The following is a 27,160-nucleotide window of genomic DNA, read 5'->3' as shown; positions in this document are numbered from 1 at the left end:
TGTAAGCATAAATGTAGCCGTGTCTCCATGTGCAACAACAATCACCTTCTTTGCGACCTTTGCACTTGTTATGACCCGCCCTCTGAGAACTGCTTCTTCCTCGGCATGTGTGTACGTTGTGAACTCTGGCTCTGGCAAACATTAAAGGACAAGCCCAGTCTGCTGCTATCATATGTCTATGTGTCGTGAAAAGAGAGGGCTCGGCGGGTTGGGGGGAGAGGGGGTGGGTTGAGAATACTTTGGCAGAGGGGTTTAGTTTCTTTAAAAAGAGCATCAGTTCTGTTGCCACTGGCCACATTATCCTGTGTGTCGATTGTGCCGATGGTTTTTAGCTGCTTTGCTGGTTTGGTCTGGTCATTGGAGTGTTGTACAGAATGGAGCTTCCCCAGCTGGAACATATGAGGCTCCGCAGGTCAAGGTGTGACAGCGCAGGTGAGATCACCGATGAACTGCCTCCGCAGAAAGCAACCGATATGTAGAGGAAACCTTACAGCATGTTGTCACAACTGTACAGGCCATAGATATGTTCATACTGGCTGTATGTGCAACATGGTTATGAAAGAGTAAAAACAGACATGTGTCTTTATTCAGAAGTGAGATAACTTCCTTGTTGAGTGTAGCAACTGCAAAAGTAATTGGTAAATATACAGTATCAGTCAAAAGTTGGAACACACTTTCACATCCAAGTGAATGGGAAGGTGTGTCCAAACTTTTGACTGGTACTGTAAGTAATAAGAACTAAACAGGAAGTTAAGAGATAAGTCTGTTTTTAATGCTATTTATAGACTTTTCTCAATCTTTCTCAGTTTCTTTGTTTACAGGTAATACATTCTTTGAACACACAGTTATACATGAATGATAACAAAGTGGAGTAACTTCATGGGACAGTGAAAGAGACATGTTGTATTACCAGGGACTGCAACTCACCTCACACAAAAACAAGTGCACAAATATGTAGACTTGATCAGTATGCAATCTGATCTCCAGTTGCCTCTGCAGGTCTCATACTTGGTGTGATTTGCTCACAAGCATTATTTATAGTCCTTGGAAAACTCCTCTCATGCTGTTACGTGTGTACAGTATGTGTGTGTGTACGTAAGAGAGGGGAGACAAATGGGAAGGAAATGTCCCAACTCTAGTCCAGGGACTGCTGTTTTAGGGAGGACGTGCTGAACGCCTGCCGGGGCAAGCACCCAATAAAATAGCATGTACCATCTCTTAGTGGTCAAGTTTATTCCAAAGCAGGAAACACTGACCATTAGTGGCTATTATTGCCGTGATAATGACTACCCATGAGTTAGACTTTGAACATAGGCCACAAACTGGGTATATAGTACTGTATGATGTTCCCTGTTTGAAGTATGGGTGACATTACAGTTTGAGTCGACATAATGTGATGAGTGGTCCTGTCTTTTAAGATCAGGCAAGAAATATTTTAATGAAAAATTTCTTTCAGTTTTCTTGTCTCATAAACAAAAATATTACTATGATTTCCAGTATTTGTTGCGGAAACGTGTTGATTTGACGGTTGTCTGTCTACTCAGACAGCTGATATGTCTCTGGGCATATCTGGTGGTGTAAATTAAACAATCAAATTATGTGGAGTAACCAAATGCATTTATTAAAGTGCTGTACTTAAAGGAAAGGTTCAACATTCTGATGGAGAGTTAGATGAGAAGGTCGAACTCACTCTCATATCAGTCAGTTAAATATGAAGCTACAGCCAGCAGCCACTTATCTTAGATTAAACTGCTTAACAGTTTATAAATAGTTCAAATGCTCCACTTGTTTAAATGTTGTTTATATCAGTAATTGTAATGGTACAATAGTATATTATATACACTCTAAAAGAAACTAATGTGCAGAACTTTTGATGCTTATTGTAAGTCTATTTGCTGATTCTAACACTGCATTTAAACTTAATTCAAATTTCAATGCAGTAATCTATTTTTGTCATTATTTTTTCCCCAGAGTTTTAAAAACAGAAGCCTTTACTTTACAGATATGGAAAGAATTAATTAACTATCATTTGACTGTAGCAAATATTAAGATAACAATAAATCGAAGAAATTCAGTGAGGTACGGAAGTACATTTACGATGCCCTATAAGGCCTATAAGAACTTGTGGCAAAGCTGGGGAGGGGGGCCACAGAGGGGAACACAGGAGAGAGAACTAATATGTCCATGTAAATGTGTGTATTTATATTCATAGAGGGTAGGGGATGGGGATGAGGGGTGTATGTGTCATGTGTAAGGTTGTAATAGTACTTAGAAGTGTGAATGTACATATATAGTATGTCTTGTGTATGTGAATGTATCTACATTTCATGTTATCCTGACATCATTCAAGGATATGTATACATTATCTTGTATATGCAGACATTAGTATTTATCTCAGTTAGTAAGAGATTGATAGCAAACCCCCAAAGTGGAAGTAATATATATATGGTGGAAGTACCTGGTAATAATTCTACAAATATATTATACACAGTATATAGTACTGCGCCAAAGTTTTAGGCACGAAAAGTAAAGTAAGGATGTTTTCAAAAATAATGCCATGAATAGTGTAATGAAATATGAAGTTGATCAATTAACTTAATGCAAAGTTCTCAGTGCACCTGCACACAGTTTTTCAAGGTACTTGGCAGGTCTGTCGTTCCTGCATCTTAGAGAAGTTGCCACAGTTCCTCTGTGGATTTAGGCGTCTCAGCTGCTTCTGTCTCTTCATGTTAATCCCAGACTCACTGATGATGAGATCAGGGCTCTGTGGGGGCTGTACCATCTGTTGCAGGACTCCTTGTTCCTCTTGTCACTGCAGATAGTTAGACTCTGGCTGTATGTTTGGGGTCGTACGATAAATCTGGGACTGATCAGATGCCTCCCTGATGGTGTTGCATGATAGATGAGAATCTAAACAAAAAGTGAAGTGCTAAAGTCTAAGTCTAAAGTGCTTAAACTTTTGTACAGTACTGTATCGATTGAAAAGTAAATGATCTGAATACTTCTTCCACCTCACACTATATCACGCATTGACTTGCCAGTTTATCAGGTACAACTAGATAAAACTAATGCAGTATACAACAGCCCTAGTCTACCCTATCCTCATTCATATAAATGGGATGGACAAAATAATAGGAACCTATCTCAGTATAACCCAATGAAGTTCAACTGCACCACAAACTACAGCCTCCAAAATGACCATAAAATAAATCCATACCTCTCTAATACAAATGAAAGCTGAACATTAAAATCGTTATGAAAATAGGATTTATTGCAGGGCTGTATTATACTGCATTAGATCTATCTAGGTGCTTATTCCCACAGAGAAGCAGGTGTTCTAGGTGTCATTTCACATAAGCAACCTCTCTGTTAGTTACCTGCTTATATGAATTACTGGAGAAGTAAATTGGCTGATTACCCGGATTCAAACAAGCCCAGTTTCCACATGCACACTACATCAATAAAGTATTTTATAGACTTTGGTATGACTAACTAACTTTTATCAGAGCAGAGACTCTTAATACTAACTATCACTTCCTGGAGTATCCCAGATTCAGATTAAGGCTTAAACTGCCCTCTAGTGGCAAGAAAGAAGAAGCACCACTCCACACTTCACAGAACAGCTTGTGCAGTACAAACTGTGCTCATCTGAATTCATGAGAGGTTCCCACCTCTGTTACGCTTGTCTGAAATGTCTTGACTGCTCTTATTCTGACTGAGAAACCAGCTGTGTCACCACAACAGATGTACAGTACAGTGGATTTGGATGCTTCCCTGCTGTCTGACATCACCACAGAGACTTTGGCAGCTCCCCTCGGGCCTTTTAAATCATGAAACAGACGGAGAGGCAGACAAGCAGGATGGCCTCCAGTCCTCCCCCTCCTGCCTACCAAGTACTTCTCCTTAGCAACAGTCAGCTGACCTGCAGTAGGTAGTGTTCAGTGAAGCACACACATGCACACAGATAGAGCAGTGTGCCTCAGCCGCTCACACTCACTCCTCCGCCTGCCACCTAGGCCTCATGGCTCTCACCATTAACACATCCACAGAGCAGAAAAGACTCACACAGACTCCTCTGCTCAAGATCTGGGTGCCATGGATAGGCTGCAACTTGAACCGCAGGAGGGCATGTAAGTGCAATAAAAACCCAACTCAGCTTGAATAGAAGAAGAATACAATACATTACTTATTCTGTCCTCCTGCTGTCTGTTCTGCCTCTACTTTAACTCAGTTCTTGTTTCAACAGATGAAGCTTTTGTTTGCATCATTTTGCATCAACTCCTCCAGCAGTCATAGTGTTGCATACTGACTGTACTGGATCCTCAGCATGGGTCCCCCTCCTGCTGTTGCTTCAGGACTGGTCTCAGTCCTGTCGGGGCATGCAGGTAGGCAGGCACCAGTCTGAGAGAGACAGAGGAGTCAGTCATGGGATACCAGCCAGCCTGGACCAAGCCAGGTCCGAGCTGGCTCTCTGTTCAGTCACTGACGTGGTCCTTTGAGCATTTTGCTGATGCAGCATACTCCATTCATAATCGAACAGCCTGGAGGCTGACACTCTCCCTGTCCCTGTATAGACACACACAGACCATCCGGGTACTTTGGGGGTACAGCTAACTGGCAAGCAATCCTGCAGTGTGCCTTATAAATTACTGGCATTTTTGACCACAGACAGACAAGCATGAATCAACTGAGTGATGACTGGGTAAGAAACGCACAGAGCTTTGAGGTTTGTGTGGAAATGTATGAGCAGGGAAAGCTATTATTTATCTCAGAGGTCATTCTCACAAAGAATAGTTTTAGATAATTGCAAGAAGTGATGCAATCTGAACCGAGGCCTTAGATTTGTCCAGTAAGAATAGTGGTTTTATACTGAGAACATTGTTGTTTTCTGTTTAGTTCTGAGCCGATTTGTAAACATTTGCATGGCAGAAACTGACATATTAACACACCTGTGGATCAGGAGTGTCTGGCTCTTGTTATTGTCAGCCATATGGTGCAATACACTGTGCTGCTCAGGTTGTTTCCAATATGTGACTACCTGAGGAGAAGAATCTGGTACACGTTATTCCTCACTTGAGTATGTATTGCACATTGTTTGCAGAGGATTATTTCATTGTTTTAATGTATTTATGCATCTGTTTCTTTGTTTTTGTTGGTGGTTGGTCTGACAGTTTTCTGTGTGGAGACGTACAGCCAGATATACCCTTGTTTACAGACATTTGAGCTGCACCGCGGAGCTCTTACTCTCTCTCTTAATGAAGATTACCTTGGCAGAGACACCCACACGGCACATGTCCTGCAGCTCAGAACCTCAGAGAATTTTGTGTGACTCTGGATTGCGTTTGACCATTTGCACGAGGCCGACGCTCTACTGCTTAATGATGCATCACATGTGCAACAATAACGCTTAAATTACATCAGCAGCAGCACTCAGTAACTATTGCTTTATGTTATTTTGTCTTTGTTTCCATCTCAGCCTCAGTGCCACAGTTCTGTAACTCTCCTACAATGATTGTGATGGTGGGATTGCCAGCTAGAGGGAAGACCTACATCTCCAAGAAGCTCACTCGCTACCTGAACTGGATTGGAGTCCCTACAAAAAGTCAGTGAGTCCTTGAATGCTGATCATGTAAATGTACAAATGGGACAGGACATGTTTTAATGCTAACTGCAGTGTGAATATTCTGTGAGGAAAAAGAGGAAACATTTTTTTAACCTCTCTGTTGTTCCATTCCCACCAGTGTTTAACGTGGGCCAGTACCGCCGAGAGGCTGTCAAGACCTATAAGAACTTTGAGTTCTTTAAACCTGACAACGAGGAAGCCATGAAGATCCGCAAGTAAGTACAATACAGACCTGATTAGTCACTTAATGATGAGAGTCATTATGGGTAATGCTGATTTGAGTTTTATACCTGTGATATGATTTTTCTTCCTCTATAATTTTCATGTCACATTCATCATTCACTCATATTTTGCAGTGTTTGCTGCTTTGTCTATACCAGTGTAACTTTTCTCTCAGGGCCTGTGCATCAGCCGCCCTCAAAGATGTGACTGCCTACTTCACAAAGGAACACGGACAAGTAGCCGTGAGTAAGAGGACAACTGAAACTGTCCCTCCAATCACAATACAACACAGTGCTTCATTATGCATTTTGTTTTCTTTTACTGACTCCTTACTCAGTCAGGTCTCAATGTGATTAAGGTCATTATGGAGAGGAGGAGCATTTTTCTGCATTAGTTACTTAGTATATTTCCACATAACTGTAACACTGTGTTGTTAAAAGAGACATGAAAGAGAACTTTGATTAAAGAATTAAACCTGAGAACAAAATACACTTTCATAAACATTTGAAAAACTGTGGTGCAGTTAGAAGTCAAACATGCCGGTAGCTATTCGGGAACATGATGAAAAGTAGCCGCTTGCAACCTTGTAAATGTAAATGTATTACTTTAAAATTAAATGGTAGACAGAGAATATAATTGAGATGAGACATTATTAAATTAAAATATGACATTATGGAGCTTTGTTGACATTAACTCTTTGTTTGTTGTAAAATGCAATACATAAAAATGAGACTTTAACATAGTAGACAAACATAGTATGTTGTCTTATAAATCAGATGCTTGATTGTTCAATCATTATGCCAATTATGAATGGTGTGCATAGTGTAAAGTTGTATTGAATTGAATTGAATACTATAAAAATGTACTGATAACACATGTGTCCTGTCCCATCCAGGTATTTGACGCTACCAACACCACCAGGGAGAGAAGAGCAGTCATCATAAGTTTTGCCAAAGAGAAAGGCTACAAGGCAAGTACAGATGTGGACACAGTGATGTTTACACAAAAAGATGTTTTCCAAATGAGACATTTTGGGAAGTATTCACTTATTCACTTTCTTGCAGAAAGTTAGATGAGAAGAAGATAGGTTGGGGAGAACGGCGTAACATGAGCCACTTTTTACATTTGATGATTTTACTGCAAAATGAAAGTGTATTTGTTTCAAATAATAGTAACTATATATACCTCAGGTTGTTGTGTACTCATGGAAATTAAAACAAGTTATCTAATTATTATGGTTTTAGAACAATGAACCATCAAAAAAAGTTAGTCCTATGGCACAACTTACCCCAAGGTAGGGGTAAAATGAGCATGGGGATGAGGTAAATTGAGCATGGGAATGGGTAAATAGTGTTACCATTAAATACGGATATAAAAATTACACAAAATCAAACAAATTTGAGATAATTTCAAACTTTATTAATGCCATCAATTTAACAAAGGCAAAAACTCATACTTTTCAGTAAAATTATATGTTTGCGCCCTGTTGTTCAACATGTTACCTAAACACTTTCAGTAAAGATTAAACTGTGAGCTTTGTGTGTTAGCTACAGAAAGAATGTGTGTGTAAATGTGCTTTTGTTTATACAGACAGGTGACAAATTAAAGGAAAAGCTGGTCCAGGTCTGAATGCTTGACCCCTACAGTGAGGGGATCTGGTGGCTTTGTTATGCTGTGGGGGGCATTTTGCTGGCATGGTTTGGGTCCACTTGTCCCCTCAGAGGGAAGAGTCACTGTGAATCAATACAAAGTTGTTCTGAGGGATCACCTTTATCCTATGATGAAACATTTCTATCTTGAAGGGAGTTGTTTCTTCCAGGATGACTGTAGTGGAAATTTAAGATGAATTCACAGTGAGCAAGTTGTCTTTCAGAGTTTTATTGCAATATCCAGAATACATATTTGCAAGTCCAGATCTCCCAGTTTGCTAGGCTGAAGAGATATTGAATGAAGTTCAGTGTTGTTACTTGCATATACAGCCACATGCATCACAATCATCCCATATTCATCACCCTAACAGTTATTTTTAATTAATTCACCGTATCTCTAGGGAGTTTCTTTCGGTCTCTGCTTAGAATTAAGAGTTGAAGGCTAAATCCTTATCTGCCTTTCTGAGTCCCACACCTCACTTTTGACAGTACCTGTTAGGAACATTTTCATACGGGAAGCAGATCATAAAGTCTATGGATATGTTTCCATTTCAACGACAATGCCCGCATTCAAAGGACACAAGGGGTCACTGAATGGTTTGATGACTATGAAAATGATGTGAATCATATGCTAAGGCCTTCACAGTCACCAGATCTCAACCTATTTGAACACCTATGGGAGATTTTGAACCGATGTGTTGGACAACGCTCTCCACCACCACCATTAAAACACCAAATGAGGGAATATCTTTTGGATGAATGGTGTTCATCCCTCCAGTAGAGTTCAGAGACTTGTAGAATCAATGCCGAGGTGTATTGATGCTGTTCGGGTGGTCCAACACCTTACTAAGACACTTTATATTGGCTTTTCCTTTAATTTGTCACCTGTCTGTATGTACAGCATGTTTGTGTGTGGCTTAAACTTAACATCAATCAACAATTAGGTATTTATTCATCAACATTGTAGCACTTGTAACATGGATCAAACATTAACATGAACACCGTCTCTAGTCTCTAGAATATCAGAAAATATTTTGGGGGTAAATTGAGCCATTGACTCAACTTGCCCCAACATCACTGGCACATTTTACCCCACTACCTCCATTTAGACAAAACTGTTTCACACAGTGGTTCAGATCCACAGTTATGCTAAGTTTATGACCTTGTTTTGTAGCTTACACTGACTTAAATTAACATGTAATAATGTCCAAAACTTATCTTTTTTAATTAAGATACAAGACTGATGAATTTAGTAACATGATGAATAACACTTGGCATGACAAAATGTGCTTGGGCCCAAGATGGATTGAGTAATGTGAACTATACTCTCTTTGTGATCACATGATTACTTTTGTTTATGGTTACCAAGATAAAGGGGGTGGCTCATTTTACCCACTGGCTCTGTTTACAGCATTCTCCCCTACCACTCTCATATCTGTCCTTTGGATATGGAGCTACAGCCTGCAGGCAGTTATCTTAGCTTAGCATAAAGACTGGAAACAGGGAAACAGTTGTCCAAAAATAACAAAATCCAACTACCAGCATCTCTAAAGCTCATCAATAACATGTTTGTTCAATCCGAAATATAAAAAAGCCAGGCTAGCTGTTTCCCTCTGTTTCCAGTCTTTATGCTAAGCTAAGCTAACCTTTTGCTGGCTGTAGCTTCATACTTAATGGACAGATATGACTGGTATTGATCTTCTCATCTTTTTTTATTTAGTGAGATGAAAAAAAACAGGTGATACAAGACATAACAAGACAGAACGTAATCCAACGGATGACATGACAGGATTTGCGTGATAAGACAAACATGCATTGAGGACTTACAGCTGTAACAGCAGAAAAGAAAAATTCAGATGTTAATACTTGTGATATGAAATGTGTGTATTAGGGCAGGTGTAGGGCAGTCTGTTGTACAGGATTGCTGTGTGTGTAGGTGTGAGTGTGTATGTAAGTGTAGAAGAGCAATTGGGGCGAATGGTTGTAAAAAAAGATTAATAATAATGATGATAACAAGTAAATAAATAAAAATAAATAAATAAAAAGGGAGAGGAATGGAGAAATTTGATCTCATCTAAATATCTGCAAGGACGAGATTAAAAACACAAACATGTATTGTAAAATTATTTTAATAAATCAAACTTCTGAATGGCCTTTTATACGCAGGTGTTCTTTGTGGAATCAGTCTGTGAGGACCCTGACATAATTGCGGAGAATATCAAGGTAAGAAGCTCCTTCACACCGTCAGTCAAGGTTGTGTTTTTAATATAAATGCTTACAGTGGCTGGCATGTAGTGTTCTCAACTGAATACAACAGCTGACTGTCCTTTGCAGCAAGTTAAATTTGGGAGCCCGGATTATGTGGATCGTGACATAGATGAAGCCATGGAAGACTTCATCCAGCGCATTGAGTGTTACAGGGCAAGCTACATGCCTATAGATGATGATAAAGACAGGTACTGACCCATGATGCTTTTCTTCATGTAAGATTAAAAAGCAGAATAGATTAGTTATTCCCTAATTTCTGTTAATTTTTCCCCAATGCTGACTTTTAACAGGAAGCTTTCCTACATCAAGATCTTTGACGTGGGCAGTAGATACCTGGTGAACAAGATCCAGGACCACATTCAGAGCAGGATAGTCTACTACCTCATGAACATCCATGTCACACCGAGATCCATCTACCTGAGCCGCCACGGAGAGAGCGAGCTCAACCTAACAGGTCGCATCGGGGGAGATTCAGGCCTGTCCCCCAGAGGACATAAAGTGAGTTTACTACACCAAAGTTCAATCCTTTTATGCAAACGTCGTTTTAAAAGCAGAAAAAGATTAATTCAAAGCAATTTTTTAAAATGTATAATTTGCACTCATTCTCTCCAGTATGCCAGTGCTTTGGGAGTCTTCATCAAGAGTCAGAATATCAATGACCTGAAAGTGTGGACGAGCCACATGAAGAGGACCATCCAGACTGCAGAGGCTGTGGGAGTCCGGTATGAGCAGTGGAAGGCTCTCAATGAAATAGACGCTGTGAGTTTACAAAGTTCACCTTACAATATAATCCTTCAGACAGAGACTCGTGTACAGTTATTTTTAGAAGTTTTCAAATATTAGCCTGCCCTCACGGTTGAATGTATCAGAGTTGTGTATCTTAGGGGGGTGGTTGTAATACAAAAAGTATTCACACTCCAAATGATTTGGTTTCACTTTTCCCACTAAGGGTGTATGTGAGGAACTAACCTACGAGGAGATTCAGGAGAAATTCCCAGAAGAGTTTGCACTGAGAGACCAAGACAAGTATCGTTATCGTTACCCCAAGGGTGAGGTAAGTACTCCCCAGAATATACTGGGGCATGTTTTGAACCTTTATTTAACCAGGGAAGTATCACTGAGAGGTTTTCTGGAACACGCTGTTCACACTCACACGTTAGACACACATTTCACACCTGGAAGCTGTCCAGTACAACCACATTCAGATCTGTTGGCCGCTGAGCAGCTCCACTGGGGCAGTTTGGAGGTTGGAGGAATAGTCTGACATATTAGGAAGTTAATTTCTTTGCTTTCTTGCTGAGAGTCTGATAAGAAGACTAATACCATTTGAGGTGGAAATCATGAATTGCTCTGCTGATTTGAATCACTTTGTTCAGTTAAGTTTAAAGATTTGTAGTCAATGACTATGTATGGCAGTAAGTGAATGCATTTCTCTTCATATGGCCCGACATCCAGCACTGTATCTGACTGTCTGCAGTTCAGTAAAAAGGTTCAACTTGTTGCTAGTTCAAGCTGTCACATCCAGTTCACTACAAAACTAACCTATACAAGCACTGCACATAAATTAAATAGCTCAACAGCCTGTTGTTTAAACCAGAGTTATCAGGTTATGATTGTTCCTGTGGGTTTCATGGTCTTTCAAGGTGCTATAATGAGGATGTAATGCACTCTGAATCACAGCTGAGCTAACAATGGAGCTCTCAATAACCAGTGAGGGGAGCACTGCTGCTAGAAGCTACTGATTCAGTCAGTAACAGTATAGTTCAGTATAGTTCACTTTGAAGATTTGTTTGTACATGTACCGAACACCTCTAGATACCACTGTCATGTCTGTATAGTCAAACCTAAAGCTACCTGAGCATACAGACTGGAAACAAGGGGAAACATTTAGCCTGGCTCCAGCCAAAGGCAACAAAATCTGCCTACCAGCACCTCTAAAGCTCACGAATTTACAGGTTTGCCCAATCCATACAGTTTATGTTTTTTAGGGGGTTTTGTGTGGGACTATTTCTTGGTTGGGTGCGGTGAATACCTGGAGTCTACACTGGTTATCACTGCATTTTTATATAAATTAAACAAACCAGATATAACGTGTTAGTTGGTTGCCGGTAGGCAGATTTTGTTACTTTTGGACAGAGACAGACTAGCTGTTTCTTGTCTTTATGCTAAGCTAAGCTAACTGTCTCCTGGCTGTAGCTTTGTATTTAACATACAAATATGAGAGTGGTGTCAATCTTGTCATCTAACTTTCAGCAAGAAAAAAAAAAAAAAAGCATATGTTGAACTTTTCCCATCTGAATCTATCCTTCCAGACATATTCATTATAAGAGATTCTGACCAAAGTCAGGACAGAAAGAGTCTGGTTGAATAATTAATGAACCCTTCAATTATTCTGTCTCTTGCACAGTCTTATGAGGACCTTGTCCATCGTCTGGAGCCAGTCATCATGGAGCTGGAAAGACAGGAAAACGTTCTGGTCATCTGCCACCAAGCTGTAATGCGCTGCCTGTTGGCATACTTTCTAGACAAACCTGCAGGTACACAAAACCAAGCTCCACCTCTGCAGGGGCTGGCTGCTCTTCTACTTGTACTAATTTGCTTCGTAATACTTTAACAAAATAACTCAACCATGATATTTTCTTCCTTCTAAATCATCAGATCAGCTGCCCTATCTAAGATGCCCCCTTCACACAGTGCTCAAGCTCACGCCAATAGCCTACGGTAGGTGGTTAGTGCTTGACTCTGTGACACATCCAATCACTGTAAATCTTTCCCTGACAGTCTGGCTTTCTCTTCAATTGTAGGGTGTAAAGTTGAGTCATTTTTCCTCAATATTGAAGCAGTCAACACGCACAGAGAGAGACCAGAGGTAAGTTTCCACAAGCACACATTTGTCGTAATACACACTCAGCTTTGCCAACTATTGGTCTGTGGTGCACCACATACAGTACGTCTCATGGCAGCAGTGGTGGAAAGTAACTAAGTACATTTACTGTACTTTAGTACAATTTTGAGGTACTTTGTTCTTTACATGAGTATTTCCATTTTATGCTACTTTATGCTTCCACTTCATTACATTTCAGAGGGAAATATTGTACTTTCTAGTCCACTACATTTATTTGACAGCTTAGTTACTTTTCAGATGAAGATTTGACACAATGGATAATATAATAAGCTTTTAAAATACAACACATTGTTAAAGATGAAACCAGTGGTTTCCAACCTTTTTGGCTTTTGACGTCTTACAAAAAGCAGTGTGTAGTCGGGGTCACATTTCAGATGTCTATGAGTTGTTAACAGCTCCACCAAATAGTGATTTTTCCCTCTAAACTTCTCACATGGTTTCATTTCAATAAATGTTAAAATGATCCAATATTTCACCAAAAATCAAAGATTAGAGAAAAAGTCCAAAAACTGAAAACATATTTGTGTATCAGAACTTCTTCTTTCCTCTCCTATTAATCATCTCATGACCCCTCAGATTAATCTGGTGACCCTTCATAGGGGCCTGACCCCTGGGTTGGGAACCGCTGGACCAAACTAGTTAACTGTATATAAAGTAGTTCAAACTAGCTAGCACCTAGCACCTCCAGCAGCTACAACAGTAACATGCTTTTTACACACTGAACTTCAGTATTAATAATCTAATGATGTCATACATAATAATATATCAGTCAGAGGGACCAAACCACTGCTTTTACTGCAAAACTTTAACTACATCAAGCTGCTAATACTTATGTACTTTTACTTAAATAAAGGATCTGAATACTTCCACCACTGCATGGCAGGCAGTAATGTTAACCCTAACCCTACATATTAATGAGATGAATTTATACGTATAGCAGTGGGAAATTAGCCAATATACAGCTGAACAGATCTATTTTCTTTTTTGTCGTTTTAGAATTTGGAAACAAAAATTTTTAAAAAAAATCACCACCTAAACAAATTGAGTATTTGTGTTGTTGTTGTTGTTGCAGAATGTCGACGTCAACAGAAACCCAGAGGAGGCCCTGCAGACTGTTCCTGATCACATATAAATGCTGTTTTGGGGAAACAGACTACAACCATGTGAAAATGGATGTGTTGCTACTGATAAGCTAAACTAAATGTTCAAGATGCACTCCAGTTAAAGGTTGATTGTGTGGCAACAGAAGTCAAGGGGGCTTCAAGGCAGAAGATGACAAGATGTTAGAAAGTTAAGTTACTTCTGAAGCACACAGATTCCTCCTGCAGTGACTTAAGCTGGTACAGGATGTTCTGTTTTAAACATGTCTGTCAGTTGTTCCTGTGTCTTTTCTGACTATATTACTTTGTGCAGAATTTTGAAAGTGACATTGTTTACAAATGATTTACAGGGGGGGAAAGTACTGTGTATTGAAGCTGAGAGAAAAACAAAAAGATGTAGGGATGTTGTCATTATAACTTGGTCCTACATGCACATGTAACTGTTGTACAGATACTAAAATGTGTTGTTGATCATGTAGGAATCAGCACCATGGACAGCACCCAAACAAAACAAAACTAATTGTTGTAGATTTGACAACTTGGTTGTAACATTTGTAATGTAGATAAGTTGCCAAACTTCAGGAGGGATTGAATGAAATGTATGTATGATTGAATGTAAATAATGTAAAGAAGAAGAAGAAGAAGAAGAAGAAGAAGAAGAAGAAGAGTCACCTCAGAAAATAAATTCACTATACGAGTAAGTGTTCTGTTTGTGGTTTTCTTGGCAGCTTTGTAATGTTGCTCACTCTCCCACGAAGAAGATAAAAAGTTAAATTTAACAACATCATTGCGCAACAGACCAATGTACTGTTCCTTTCAGCCAGTAATGGCTTCTTGTGTGAGAACACTCAAGGGAAATAAAAACTCGCATTTGGGAGTAATTTAAGATGAATTTAAGCACGAATGAAGACTTTTAGGGGCACTAGAGCGGAGAGGAGGAGGAAGAGGAGGAGGAAGTGTTTTGGTCGCGGGGTATTTTTCCCCAAACAGTTGAGCAGGGGTTAATAATCCCTCATTTCCCTCATGGACCTCGGTGGCAGCAGTCCGCGAAATTTCCAGTATGCATGAACACAAGCTGGGAGCTGCTTTCTTCAACCCAGTGGGACTGACGCAACTTTCAGACTGAACTTCACGCCTGTTCGCCTGTTTTGTTTTGTTTTGTGACGGATGTTTAACTCTTATCAGAATATACATTTTTGTTGTCATCACTGCAGTGGAACCGTTTATATTAAGCGGAGGGAGGGGAAGGACTGCCCCGTGCAATAAATAACTTGTGTAAAATGTGAGGTGTGCACCGCGTCCTGCTGTACGAGCCGCTTCAGTCCCGCTGACAACGTGACACCACCGGGAAACTCAGTTTATTTTGGAGCCTAAAACCTGTTTTAAATATGGACACAATGTGTTTAAAAATTCAGTGCATTCTAGTTTTCTTCACTTTTTGTGTGCAAGAGGGATTATCAGCGGATTATGCAGCGCGCTTTGGAGAAAATATACTTTTACAGGTAAGAATATTCTTTCAGTTTTGTGTCAAAAGTCGTCTCTAAATCAAGGCAAATGGGTAATGTACTAATATAAAGCTAAACTTTACTTTGTATTTAATACAACAAGAATACCTGTCAATCATATCAGTCACAAGTGTATGGTAGAACATACAACATACTTCATAATTTTTTTTAAATATTTTTGAAATACCAGGCCCCCCAATAACTTTTTGCAGTACTAATACAGTCAAAACAGTATCATGAAGTGTTATTTGTCATATAAAATATGTGATTTTTATTTTGTCTTTTAAAGGATTTCCATTCTTAAAGTTATTTGTTTGTTCCCAGTAATGTCCAGGATATGTGGTAATGTATTGACACAGCAATGACTTGTGTGCAAAATTAACATTTGAAACCAAACCGTGCACCCTCACCGGCCCTGTGTACAGTGAAAGCATTTATTTCCAGTTCCACTTCCCCTCCATTCATGAATGGCTTTGATTCAGGCTATTTTGACACAAAATCTTGACCCAACCCTCACATGGGCAGATTGTGGAGATTACTTCAAAAAGGAAGCATTTTGATCAAACTGTTTTGCTGAGAAATGACATTGTGCACCGTAGAATAAGTTTCACATCATTGTTTTTCATTACAACTTCTCCTTTTTCCTCTTTCTTAAAAGCACTCACCAAACATTTTACCAAATTACTCAAGCACTTGACCACCATGCTGTCTTGTTTCTCTTCCAGAGAGTAAAACGTCAAAGCAAACCAACAAAACCAGTGGTAAGTTTTTGTGTTACGACACTCATTGTGCAAGATTGGAACTCCTCATGCCACAAAAACACAAGGTTCTCCATTTAGAAAATAACTTCTTAATTTCTGGTGAAGTTTTTCTATTATATGTGCAAATGCATTTGCATGTGATAGCAGGAATATAGAATGAACATAGCTACTTAAACAAAAATTTTAAAAATAGTTGAATTATAGAACTGCTGTATCATTTGGTCCTGGTGTTGCCCCCCCTGTTATACAAAGTGAACTACAGAACAAGCTTCACTGACAGGGAAACAACCCTGAGCACCTCTCAGGGTATCATCAGTAGCTCCACTGTGGTTTGCCCTGGGTTTGCTGCAGTTCCATGAACACATTCTGTCTGTATAGCACAAACCACAACCTTCCTAAATACCAGCGAGCTGGAGGGCTGATGTGGCTTTCTTCCTCATGCCTGTCGCCTCGTCCTGCAATAATGTGGCCAGCACTGACCAGATTGGTCCCAGCAGGCGCCAGCGTTACCCAAGTAAACAAGAGGAGGGAAGAGACACCATGCAGGGAACTGCTTTGTGTTGTTTCGTTGACTTGTCAGAGCGATGCAGACCAAACTGTGATATGGAAAAGAAAGAAAAACAGTCATGTGTGAAGTTTATGATTGTGTTTTTCTTGTGCCTCAGAGTAGTACAGCATTCATGGCTATCTGTTATAGTCAGAGTTGATTGATGGTGTCACATCAGTGTATAAATGTGGCATGAACCCACAGTTATTATGGATCACCCCAGCCTTTTTTTGGATCTAAATAAATTTAATTAAAAAAACTGATGCACCACCAAGCCAGCCTTTCCTGCATTCAATGGATCAGAGTGATGTGTGTTGTCCTTCAAAGTAGAACTTTCACCGATGTTGGCTCCAGTATGTGATAAGAATCTCCTGATCTCTTTTAATCTTTAAAGTGATTTGTCATGTATCTGTTATGTTATTAGCTGAAGGTGACAGACTACCACGTGAAGTGTTCGGTGGTGTCCCGCTACGCTGTTACCACAGTCCAGAGTTCAGTATGGAACCAGCTTGCCATCACTAAAGAGGCTGCCTTTGAGGTGGACCTGCCCTCCTCTGCTTTCATCTCCAACTTCACCATGTAAGTCAGTTCGTCAAGTCTTCCACAATCTCTCTGTCTGTCAATTACAGTATGCGACAGTACATCACCGCTTCCTGCATTTCTTTATGAGTGTGTTTGAGTGTCTCTCTTTCCATCCTTTACGTCTAATCTCTTCTAATCTCTAAGATCACTTTGAATGTCAGTCGTCTCAGTTACCATGTTTTAGATTACAATTCCTGACAGATAGTGTGCACTTAAAAAAATACAGATAAAGTATCTTTCGAAGGGATCTTGACCGTAGGAATAATATTTCCCTGCTATATGGTGATAAACTGTAATAAATATAAGTAACGTTCTTATTGATGGGCAAAATCCAGAAATAAAACTTCAGAGGAATTATGTAAGGAACTAGTATTCTGGTCCAGAGGAGGTGCTTAATTTGATTACTAAGAGGGTCGGTAACCACTCTCCTTTAAAAATGCTAAATATAAACAAAACAAATAAGTCAACATCACAGGCCAAGAAGCAAGCGTGGAGCTGGATTTGGGAGCGGAAGCAGGTCAGGAGGAGGGGGAACCTGAGGGCAGATGAATACCAGGCTTTGTAAATGGAAGTCAGAAATTTAATAGAGAAAATGACAGGAGTTTGCCTAGTCTCCCCTTCTCTCCCCTGCACAGTTTACCGAGGCACCCTGCCAGTTTAGATTTGCTACATGCAGCACACACATGCTTACATCTACTGTATATATGCGTGCCTACATAGGTGCTTGTAGACTTAGATTTTTTAAGTATGTGTGAGTCTGGAACTTGTACAGCTTTTTTACCACCATAATCCTTCACATCTCTCTTTCTCTGTCACTCTCTTTCACAGACACACACACAGCTACGCTTATACATATTTTCCCACACACTCCTATACGGCCGTCTGCACATCACCAAATACCCAGAGGAAAAAAGGCAAACGGATTGCGTTAGTTCTTTGGCATTTCTGTTTCTGAAACTAAGAAGTCTGTGTTCTGTGTGTAGGTCACTGATGTACAGCCATTCCTTTACCCCCTCAGCCAGCCACACATATAAATACAAGCGCCTCCATTTTCCACTCTCCTCTCTCATGCCATTTTGCTCTGTGTCTCAAACAAGACCCGTTTCAAGCCTGTGGGTTTATTTTAGTTAGCCTTGATGTTTTTTCTCTTTGGGTATATTTGTTCAAAGGACTTGACCTGAATTTAGCACCTTGTCATGTGACATAAGAGGCCACCAAAATCTAGGAAGTGCACCTTGTGAATTGGATCACGCTTTTGAGCGTTGGTTTTGGTTTGGATTTTGCTGGGTGTAGCACACAGCGGCACTCCCTCGGAGCGTCACCGGCCTGCAAGATCTCTCTTCATTAATCCTGTTTTCAGAGGGAAATTACTCTTTTCCACTTACCCTGTTTATGACCCGACCTCTCCTTCACATGGTGTGAACGCCATCTGTAAACAAGCATGATGTGTGTTTGTGAAGCGGCTCTGTGATAGTTCTGGAAATACAAGGAGCAAAATAAAGTAAATCATGCCTAACAACTCAATGCAGGCCAGGCATATTTCTGAAATATAATCTAACTACTGTGAGTCAAACAGAGACCTATTTCTTCTTCTTCTTTCCTCTATCCCATCAGCACCTCCAATGGCAAGGTGTATGTGGCCCAGGTGAAGGAAAGAGCCGCTGCCAGGAAAATTTACGACGCTGCTAAGAAGCAAGGAAAAACAGCCGGACTTGTCGCTACCAAGTTAGTCGCAGACAAAATTAGAACTTTTTTTACACCTCACTGAATAAAACCTGTAATGTTATTCCCTATCTTCAATACGCTGTATTATGCTGCATGATTTGTAACGCAAATACAGTTTTTTTTAACATTAGATCGGCATCCCATACATTATTATGAGTTTTTCTTTCCATTTACTCTGCGGTGTTCCAGAGAGAGGGAGATTGAGAAGTTTCGTGTGGCAGTAAGTGTGCCGTCAGGAGCTCGGATGTTCTTCTCCCTGTCCTATGAGGAGCTGTTACTTCGCCGACTTGGCCGCTATGAGCTCAGTTTGGGTCTGAGGCCAGGACAGCCTGTCCAGAACCTCACATTAGACGTCAGTATAACAGAGCGAACAGGCATCAGTTTCATCAAGGTCTTTCCGCTCAAGACAAGCCGACTGCTCTCCAACACCGCTCAAGGTAAAAACGGATCAAGATATAGTGGAGACATTGTGTTATGATGAGCAACTTTCAAAGGACAAAATCATCCGTGAATAAGCATATTTCCCAAAATGTCAAACTATTCCTTTAATGGAAATTATATAGATTATTACTTTAACCATTTTCAGTTACTACTACATAGATTTAACTGACATGTTTAGATGCACCTCTTTCCTACAGGTGATGCAGACGCCCCCGCGTCCACCCATGTTGAGCGGAGTGCCAGCTGTGCTCGAGTTCACTACAGTCCCACTCTGCAGCACCAGAACAGCATCTCCTCTAAGGGTCTTGATGCAGACTTCATCATTCACTATGATGTAGACCTCAGAGACCCCATGGGTGATGTCCAGGTCAGCAACATTCATTTTTGGCTTGTCAAATACACTTAATGTGCATGCATGTGTTAACACAACTGTGAAAGCATCACAACATAAAAATGTGTTTTTGCTACCAGTAAAGGTTGCATTCTCTCAGCTTTTTATTATTCTCTGCCTCTCTTAGGTGCATGATGGCTACTTTGTGCATTACTTTGCACCCAGAGGACTTCCTGTGGTTCCTAAAGATGTTATATTTGTCATTGACGTCAGTGGCTCCATGATAGGCACCAAAATAAAACAGGTAAAGTGGGCAAGAAACCTTCACATAAACTCATGGACTGCCAAAGGTTAGCGCTTTAATTAGAAGTTTTCTAAGATGAGGAAACTTGCTAAACTATCACAATATGGTGCTAAAAATAATGTACATTTTCTGTTAATAATTCTAATCATTTCTGTCAGTAGACCAAGCAGGCCATGAGCACCATCCTCGGGGACCTTAGAGAGGGAGACCACTTTAACATCATCACCTTCTCAGACAAGGTTCACACTTGGAAGAAAGGACGAACAGTGCGGGCAACTCGGCAGAATGTACGAGATGCCAAAGACTTTGTAAAAAGGATTATTGCAGAAGGATGTGAGTTGAAATATGATATTATCTGAGGAAAATGTATCATTGTATCTTTTTTCAACTTCCTTATTATTTGTTTGTTCAACACTGATCGTCCTCATTGCTCCACTCTTTTCTCAGGGACCAATATCAATGCAGCTCTGCTTTCAGCTGCCCAGCTCGTCAACCCAACATCCTCTGGCTCTTCCAGCCATCTCTCATCCCGTCGTGTCCCTCTGGTCATTTTCCTCACTGATGGGGAGGCAACAATCGGAGTTACAGCCGGTGACACCATCCTAAGTAACGCTAAGAAGGCGCTAGGCTCGGCCTCTCTGTTCGGCCTTGCCTTTGGAGATGATGCAGACTTCCTTCTTCTGAAACGTCTGGCTCTGGATAACCGAGGCGTAGCTCGGATGGTGTACGAGGATGCAGATGCAGCCTTGCAGCTGAAGGGTTTCTATGATGAAGTGGCCAGCCCTTTGCTATCAGACATCCAGCTGTCCTACCTGGATGAACAAGCGTTTGACATCACCCGCTCCCTGTTCCCAAACTACTTCCAAGGCTCTGAGTTGGTGGTGGCTGGGAGAGTTAAACCAGGGCTCAAGGATTTAAAAGTGTCAATGTCCGCCACTGATTCAAAGCAGCGTGTCAAGTTGGAGAATGATGTGTTGATTTCTCACACAAAGGGGAATGGGACAGCAGATTCACTAGACTGTTCAGGACGTTTAGAAGGAATTTCCAGCTTTGTGCATCGTCTCTGGGCATATTTCACCATCAAAGAGCTGCTACTGGCCAAACTGAATACAACTGACCCTGCCACTCAGAGGTTACTGGCAGACAAGGCCACAAACCTCTCCCTAAAGTATAACTTTGTGACACCGGTCACATCTTTAGTTGTAGTTAAGCCAGATGCAGATGAAGCAGCTCAAACTCCAACCACTGTAAAACCCACCACTGCAGCTACTATAACCACGACGGCAACTACTACTGCTATGTCCAAAATATCAGCTGCTGGTGCTGCAAAGAAGCCAAACTCACCCTCTAACACAAGGCCAAACAAAAAACCAGACCCTCCTCAGCCACCTCCCAGACACCCTACACCACAACCGAAAAAAACATCATTGCCACTTTCCCCAGCAAAAACCGTGGTTTCACCATCCAAGAAAACCACAACAACTTCAAGTCCCGGCTCCACCAAAACTGCTCCAGCACCACTCTCTGGTAAAAAGCCCACTCCTTCCCGTAATGATTCTAAAACTGCCTCTCCTCCTCCTGCTGGGAAGATATCCACCTCTCTGCTTAATGCTCTAAAAACAGCGTCGCCTCCTGCACCTGGAAAAATCTCCACCCCCCAGCCCATGAAAACAATCCCACCCTCAACAACAACCACCACCACTACCACCACCACAATGCTAACATTCAGCAGCAGCACCACACCTCCTCTCAGTTCAGTCAGAACTGACGCTGCACCCCTGCCCGGGAGACTCCTTACTCCACAGCCCAGTACAGTGAGGACAGCTCTGCCTCTTGTCAAAGCGGCTGCGTCCTCCATGGAGGCAGAGAACAGCACCACACCCGCCACAGGTGTTCCTCAGCCTGAAATCACCACCACCGCTCTGCCCGAGCTGTTGTCTCCGCTCACCCCTCCCACCCCGGCTCCGGCTCCGGCTTTGGAAGACAACAACACAATCTCAGGCGTGGATGTAGACCTGAGCATCGCCACCCTGGTGTCGGCTACTTTTGCTCCCATGCCTGGTGTAACAGATGGGCCAAGACTGTGGGAGGCAGCAGGGCTTCTGGGTAGGTTGTCATAGCCTTCCTGTAGACTGCAGACTTTGTATTTTTATTCCTAATTGAATGTTCTTTATCTCTCCACTAGATGTCTCTACCTCCATTCAGATTCAGAGAAAAGGTGAAACTGAATTTCCTGTTTACATTTTTCAGAGCTTTTAAATGCATTTCATCTGGTACAAATGACTTGAAATGTAATAAGGTACTAATCAACTACATGACAGCATTGGAGATGAATGTTGGGTAGTAATTTTATGTTTCTATCTCTTTTCTGTTAAATAGATATTGACCTTGTGAAAGGTGAGTATCACTACTAATTATTAATGTTCTGTCACTCCCTCTAAAATCAAAATTTCTTAGTGAGCAGCAGAACATGTCCTAAACTTATTCTCTCATTGCTTGCTTCCATCTCCCAGACTATGATGCAACCTATGACTATGACTACGATCTCAGCTATGATGCCTGTAAGTTTTAAATGCTTTTTGGAGGCAATTCTGCACTGTAGCTGCAAAATAGAAAAGTTTCACATCAAATACATGTCTCTGACCTGTTTTCAGGGGATGATAGTGCAGACACGGGATCATTTGGTGAGTATTTAGTGGGTGTTATTTGCAGCTGCATGTCTTGAATAATGTGTCATTTGTTGTAGAGACACTGCTTGCAAAACATGTCTAGTCCTGTGATTGGTTTCAGTGCTTGGGAGTGAGGAGGACTGTCCTTTAGTTGAATGTCTTATGCTTTTAGAGCCTCCGTCCAGGCTGAGCACCATCAGGGTCTTCTCCTCATCAGGTCAAGAGCCTACGTTTGATTTATTGGTTTTTAATTGCATCCTTAAAGTCATTTAAACATTCTATGTACTCATGTCATATCTCTACTCAATGTTGTCTGTTGCAGTCGATGGAGATCCTCATTTTGTGGTCCAGTTGCCAAAGCTGCATCAGAACCTCTGTTTCACAGTAGACGGCAGGGCTAATGACATTCTCAGACTGTTAGAGGACCCAAAGAGAGGTATGCATGTCAATAAATTCAGTTTCAGGTTTATATATATATTAGGATCAGCTAATGCATACTGTCACAAATACTTTTTGGGTGGATTACCAAATGTGAATGTATCGCCTTCCTCTTTAAGGGCTCATTGTGGATGGTCATCTAGTGGGGGCTCCCCCCAAGCACGGCTCAGAGGAGCGCCCCCGAACCTACTTTGACAGGCTCACCATCTCCTCAGCCACGGGCGACTCTGGTGACATTATGATCACACTCTCATTGGACGCTGTAGTGGTGGAAGGGGAAGGGCAGGATATCCTCCCCATCAATCAGCAGGGATCAGTGACAAGGCAGGGTGTGACGGTTGCTGTGGACAACCATCGGAGCTGCTGGATTGAGTTGGCCAAGGATGTGCGCTTCCTGGTTCTGTTCCACCATTACAAACACCCCAGCTACCTACAAATGGCTCACCTGGGTTTTTATATCACACATGGACGTGGGCTGTCTGCCTTAACCCAAGGCCTGCTCGGTATGTGCACATCAACTTAGGGGCTGCAACAAACAGTTATTTTCATTATTAATTATTTTCTTGATTAATCGATTAGTTGTTTGGTCTATAAAATGTCAGAAAATGGTAGAAAAATATCAATCACTGTTTCTCAAAGCCCAAGATGACATCCTCAAATGTCTTCTTTTGTCCCAACCAATAGTCCACAACTCAAAGCTATTCAGTTTACTGTCATAGAAACCAGAAAATATTCACCTTTGAGAAGCTGGAACTAGAGAATTTGGACATTTCTTTCTCAAAGAATGACTCCAAATGATTAATTGATTATTAAAACAGTTGTTTCACTGATAACTTTCTGGTCTCTTTGTAACTATGCATCTCACTCTCTGTCCTCTATCTACCTATAGGCCAGTTTCAGCATGCTGACATGAGCATAACAGCAGTGAACGATCATCTGGATGGAGGTGCTCACCGAGCTAACAAGGAGGGAATGTTAGCCAATTCTGGGATCCTGAGGTGGGGATCGGAGCACATGCCAGTCACTTTGCAAGACAAGACGCTCAAAGACACGGTGCGAAAACGCCACTTAGGAAAGTGTTGGGTGGTGCCCAAGGCAGAAGTAGAGAGACTACTGGGTCATCCGTATGAGAGCTACGTGGTGGATCAAGTGTAATTCTAGCTGAGTCAGCTTTGCCTTGTTGCCTCACTGCCGCACAGCTCAGGTCACAGCAATTATTACGGCATGGTTATTGGACAAAGGATGAGCAAGAAGTAGGACTCCACGGGTCTAAAATGACATGTTGCCACAGTGTAATATTCTGTAAGGAGCAGTGAAACACAGGTGTGGTTGCAAAAGAAGAAAAGTGGGGGTGACAGATTAGAGACTACAGTGAAAGACAAAGCTGCAAATACAGGAATTACGAGGATGGTTGTATGGTTCTACATATAATATGGTTAAGGACTGAGCGATGCCGTTGTGCCTTAACCATCACTGAATTTGAATTAGATTCAAGCTCTGTGTTTCTGTGTATCTATGACAGAGACGCAATGTTCTCCTGTTCGCATGGCAACCACAAGATGTCTATTTGTGTTGCAGCAGTTTGCTCCCAAATATCTTGCACACTAATATTGTTCACAACTTCAAAGATATCCGTCTTATATTTTCATCATGCAGTGATTATTAGGTAATGACAGATTTTTCTATTTCAGAATGATTTGTAATTAAAAATTGTATCATTTTTGTGAGTTGTATTTTTAGTACACAAGTGTATATAAGCTATTATTGTATGTATGTAAAGATAATCTTACCCCTAAAAGGTTACTCACCTGGATGTAGTGATTGCATCTTCAAAAAGTAACAAAATCAGGGTCTTTCCAGGTTTGCCATGTGCTTTTTATTTTTCTATCATTTCATTCGCAGTTTAATTCATTTTATTTGTTACACAAGACATTAGGCATTGTTCACATACTAGTGATCAAACAAGGACAGTAAGTTTTCTACTACTCAGCCTGAACTATTTCTTTTGTCAATTTCAAGGGATATTGTCAATAGTGGTTTTCAAAGGCCAAACTGGATGGAAATTAAAACAGTACAACCACACATGAGGCTTTTTGTTTTCAATAAATAAAAAAAAGAGAGGACAGTATCTGATGTTGAGGAAGGGCGGGGGAAGGAGGGAAGGCTTCAAATATATCTATGTTCAAAGAGTAAACAGTATTCCAGTTTTTATCAGATAACATGTTTCCAGGATGAAGACCACACACAAAGTTGAACGATGCACAGTGTGAGATTGTTGTGAATACACAGCTGTATCGATTTTCATTTCTGCTCGATGCTCAGACTGCTGCTGTTATCCTTCCATCAAAACCTGTTTCTTAAGAATGCTAATAATCATATTAAACCATGATGCAACACTGGAATGATCACTGAATAAGGTAAACATAACACATAACACAGCAAATAACAAAACGAAAACAAATAATTTCGGTGTGCATCACTTTTTTTTTTAAAATCCATTTTATCATCAGAACATAAACTAATAGCATAGCATATTCAGCATTTGACGTAAACCTTCCACAATACGTCAGTGAAATTCGAATAAATAGAGCATAACAATAAGACACGTCAACACCCCAAACACGCAATAACTTTGTTTAGAGTTGTTAAGGGATTGGTCGCGGTGGATAAAGTGAAATGGAACTGCTTCAGTGTTTTAAAAAGGAAACTATTAGATCGTCTCATCTGTTGTTGATGTGTAACAAGCCAAGCCAAAGATCAATCCGGCTGTTAGGGTGCAGCGATATGAGGAAGTGCCTCGACTCCGTTGTACAATAACAGCCCTGATTTGGTTGAAAACAATATCCCTTCTATAGTATTCAGTCAGCTTTACAGAGAAACATACACTACTTAACTGTACTTTAAACGTTGTCAGCAAGTTTTGCCAATAACAGCAACACCATTTTTGGCACAAGACAGACCTGCCACTAACGGTTAGATAAACAAAGCAGTCAATTTTCTTTTTTTTTAATAGGGCCCAAACATTTGAACAAGACCCCAAATTAAGGCTACAACCAATCAAAAAAAAGCTTCTTGGTTCATTCTTATGGGGTGGCACTTGTAACTGTGGCTTCGTACTTATGCTATGCTACAGAATCTTTTAAAGTTAGGGGAGCGTCCGGCTTTTCACTCTATTTAACAACTGCAATTTTTCATAGGATTTTGTCTCTAAGGGATCGACTTTATCTCAATGACATACACAAGGGTTGAAACAACCAAGACACAATCTGGTGCTTTCACTATTAGCCGAAATTTCAGTCTTCGCCCTCTTCACTCAAAAGTGAAACTTTCCAAATATCAAATCCAAAACATTCCCCACATACATTCTTTCCTCCACGGCACACCTTCTCGCATCTCGACAACTTCAATCAGCCGTAATCAGCCTCGTTTCCATCACTCGTTCCAAATCTCACCGAATACTTCACTGAAAGCCTCACCTGACACTAGACAAATCCATTCCCATGCCTCTTTTTGCTCCTGACATTCCCTTTTTTTTTTTAACTTGAAGACCACAGTTTAAACCTCAGCTCTGTAAACGTCATAACTTCAGCCAGTGAAATGTGCACCAAATATATAGAAATAAAACTCTTCAATAATTTAAAATGTTAGAAAGTAAACTATTCAAATTTAAAACTGACATCACACAACAGAGATAAAACAAAGGAACTGTTTTTTGTTTTTTTTTTGAGGGTGGAGGGGTGAGGTGGGGTGGGGGTGGGGGTGGGAGGGGTGACAGTTAATAGCCACTGGTTAGCTTGCCTGCTAGCACAGGGAACACAACAGCATTGCAAAGTGAGCACTATCAGTTGACAGAACAGCCCATTTATATGTAACTTTTCATCACATTTTTTTTGCCTGACCAACAGATTTTGCCAAAAGGAACGCCGTCTATTGAATTAACACAGGTAAAAGACCAAGTAAGAGAAAAGTGAAAGCAGGGTTGACAGGAGCGATGCGTGGAATGGTCCAGCCTTCATACCGCAGTGTCGTTTAAGTCTATGTACAATACTACTGTGTGTAAAAGATGCATGCATGTCAACTGGAGGTGACC

At 40.8% G+C, this 27,160-nt stretch overlaps 2 protein-coding genes across 5 annotated transcripts; both read left to right on the top strand.

The window, feature by feature from the left end:
• The first annotated feature begins 282 nt into the window (after positions 1-282).
• Positions 283-14,422, top strand: LOC121896347 (6-phosphofructo-2-kinase/fructose-2,6-bisphosphatase 1-like). Of its 3 annotated transcripts, none has more exons than XM_042410172.1 (14): positions 283-432; positions 5,477-5,602; positions 5,742-5,838; positions 6,021-6,087; positions 6,741-6,815; positions 9,661-9,717; positions 9,829-9,950; positions 10,053-10,260; positions 10,375-10,521; positions 10,712-10,816; positions 12,170-12,299; positions 12,421-12,483; positions 12,567-12,631; positions 13,740-14,422. In XM_042410172.1, exons 1-14 carry the CDS (start codon positions 375-377, stop codon positions 13,797-13,799), a joined length of 1,380 nt encoding a protein of 459 aa, XP_042266106.1. In that variant the 5' UTR covers positions 283-374; the 3' UTR covers positions 13,800-14,422. The 3 variants fall into 3 exon arrangements, with proteins under 3 accessions (XP_042266106.1, XP_042266105.1, XP_042266107.1); XM_042410171.1 differs by lacking the exon at positions 283-432 and adding an exon at positions 3,693-4,130; XM_042410173.1 differs by lacking the exons at positions 283-432; positions 5,477-5,602; positions 5,742-5,838; positions 6,021-6,087; positions 6,741-6,815 and having other exon boundaries at positions 9,705-9,717; positions 9,812-9,950.
• A 192-nt stretch (positions 14,423-14,614) lies between these two features.
• On the top strand, positions 14,615-26,817 carry itih6 (inter-alpha-trypsin inhibitor heavy chain family member 6). 2 transcript variants are annotated; one of them, XM_042410181.1, is made up of 17 exons: positions 14,615-15,269; positions 15,998-16,033; positions 17,005-17,159; positions 18,777-18,887; positions 19,077-19,324; positions 19,526-19,695; positions 19,847-19,963; positions 20,125-20,296; positions 20,411-22,069; positions 22,149-22,181; positions 22,343-22,360; positions 22,477-22,524; positions 22,618-22,647; positions 22,805-22,849; positions 22,955-23,068; positions 23,190-23,573; positions 23,960-26,817. In XM_042410181.1, exons 1-17 carry the CDS (start codon positions 15,156-15,158, stop codon positions 24,223-24,225), a joined length of 3,720 nt encoding a protein of 1,239 aa, XP_042266115.1. In that variant the 5' UTR covers positions 14,615-15,155; the 3' UTR covers positions 24,226-26,817. The 2 variants fall into 2 exon arrangements, with proteins under 2 accessions (XP_042266115.1, XP_042266114.1); XM_042410180.1 differs by having other exon boundaries at positions 22,754-22,849.
• Positions 26,818-27,160: the final 343 nt, after the last annotated feature.

Source organism: Thunnus maccoyii, chromosome 4, assembly GCF_910596095.1.
Source record: "Thunnus maccoyii chromosome 4, fThuMac1.1, whole genome shotgun sequence".
NCBI lineage: Eukaryota > Metazoa > Chordata > Actinopteri > Scombriformes > Scombridae > Thunnus > Thunnus maccoyii.
Note: the sequence above shows the minus strand (reverse complement) of the source record. Positions and strands in the feature narration are given on the sequence as shown.

Excerpts from the sequence above, each read along its gene's own strand:
- LOC121896347 (XM_042410171.1), top strand. The coding sequence starts at position 4,022 with ATGGCTCTCACCATTAACACATCCACAGAGCAGAAAAGACTCACACAG. Across the intron at positions 4,131-5,476 it reads CTTGAACCGCAGGAGGGCAT|CCTCAGTGCCACAGTTCTGT; the intron begins GTAAGTGCAATA and ends TTTCCATCTCAG. Across the intron at positions 9,951-10,052 it reads ATAGATGATGATAAAGACAG|GAAGCTTTCCTACATCAAGA; the intron begins GTACTGACCCAT and ends GACTTTTAACAG.
- itih6 (XM_042410180.1), top strand. The coding sequence starts at position 15,156 with ATGGACACAATGTGTTTAAAAATTCAGTGCATTCTAGTTTTCTTCACT. Across the intron at positions 17,160-18,776 it reads TTCATCTCCAACTTCACCAT|CACCTCCAATGGCAAGGTGT; the intron begins GTAAGTCAGTTC and ends CTATCCCATCAG. Across the intron at positions 22,070-22,148 it reads GGAGGCAGCAGGGCTTCTGG|ATGTCTCTACCTCCATTCAG; the intron begins GTAGGTTGTCAT and ends TCTCTCCACTAG.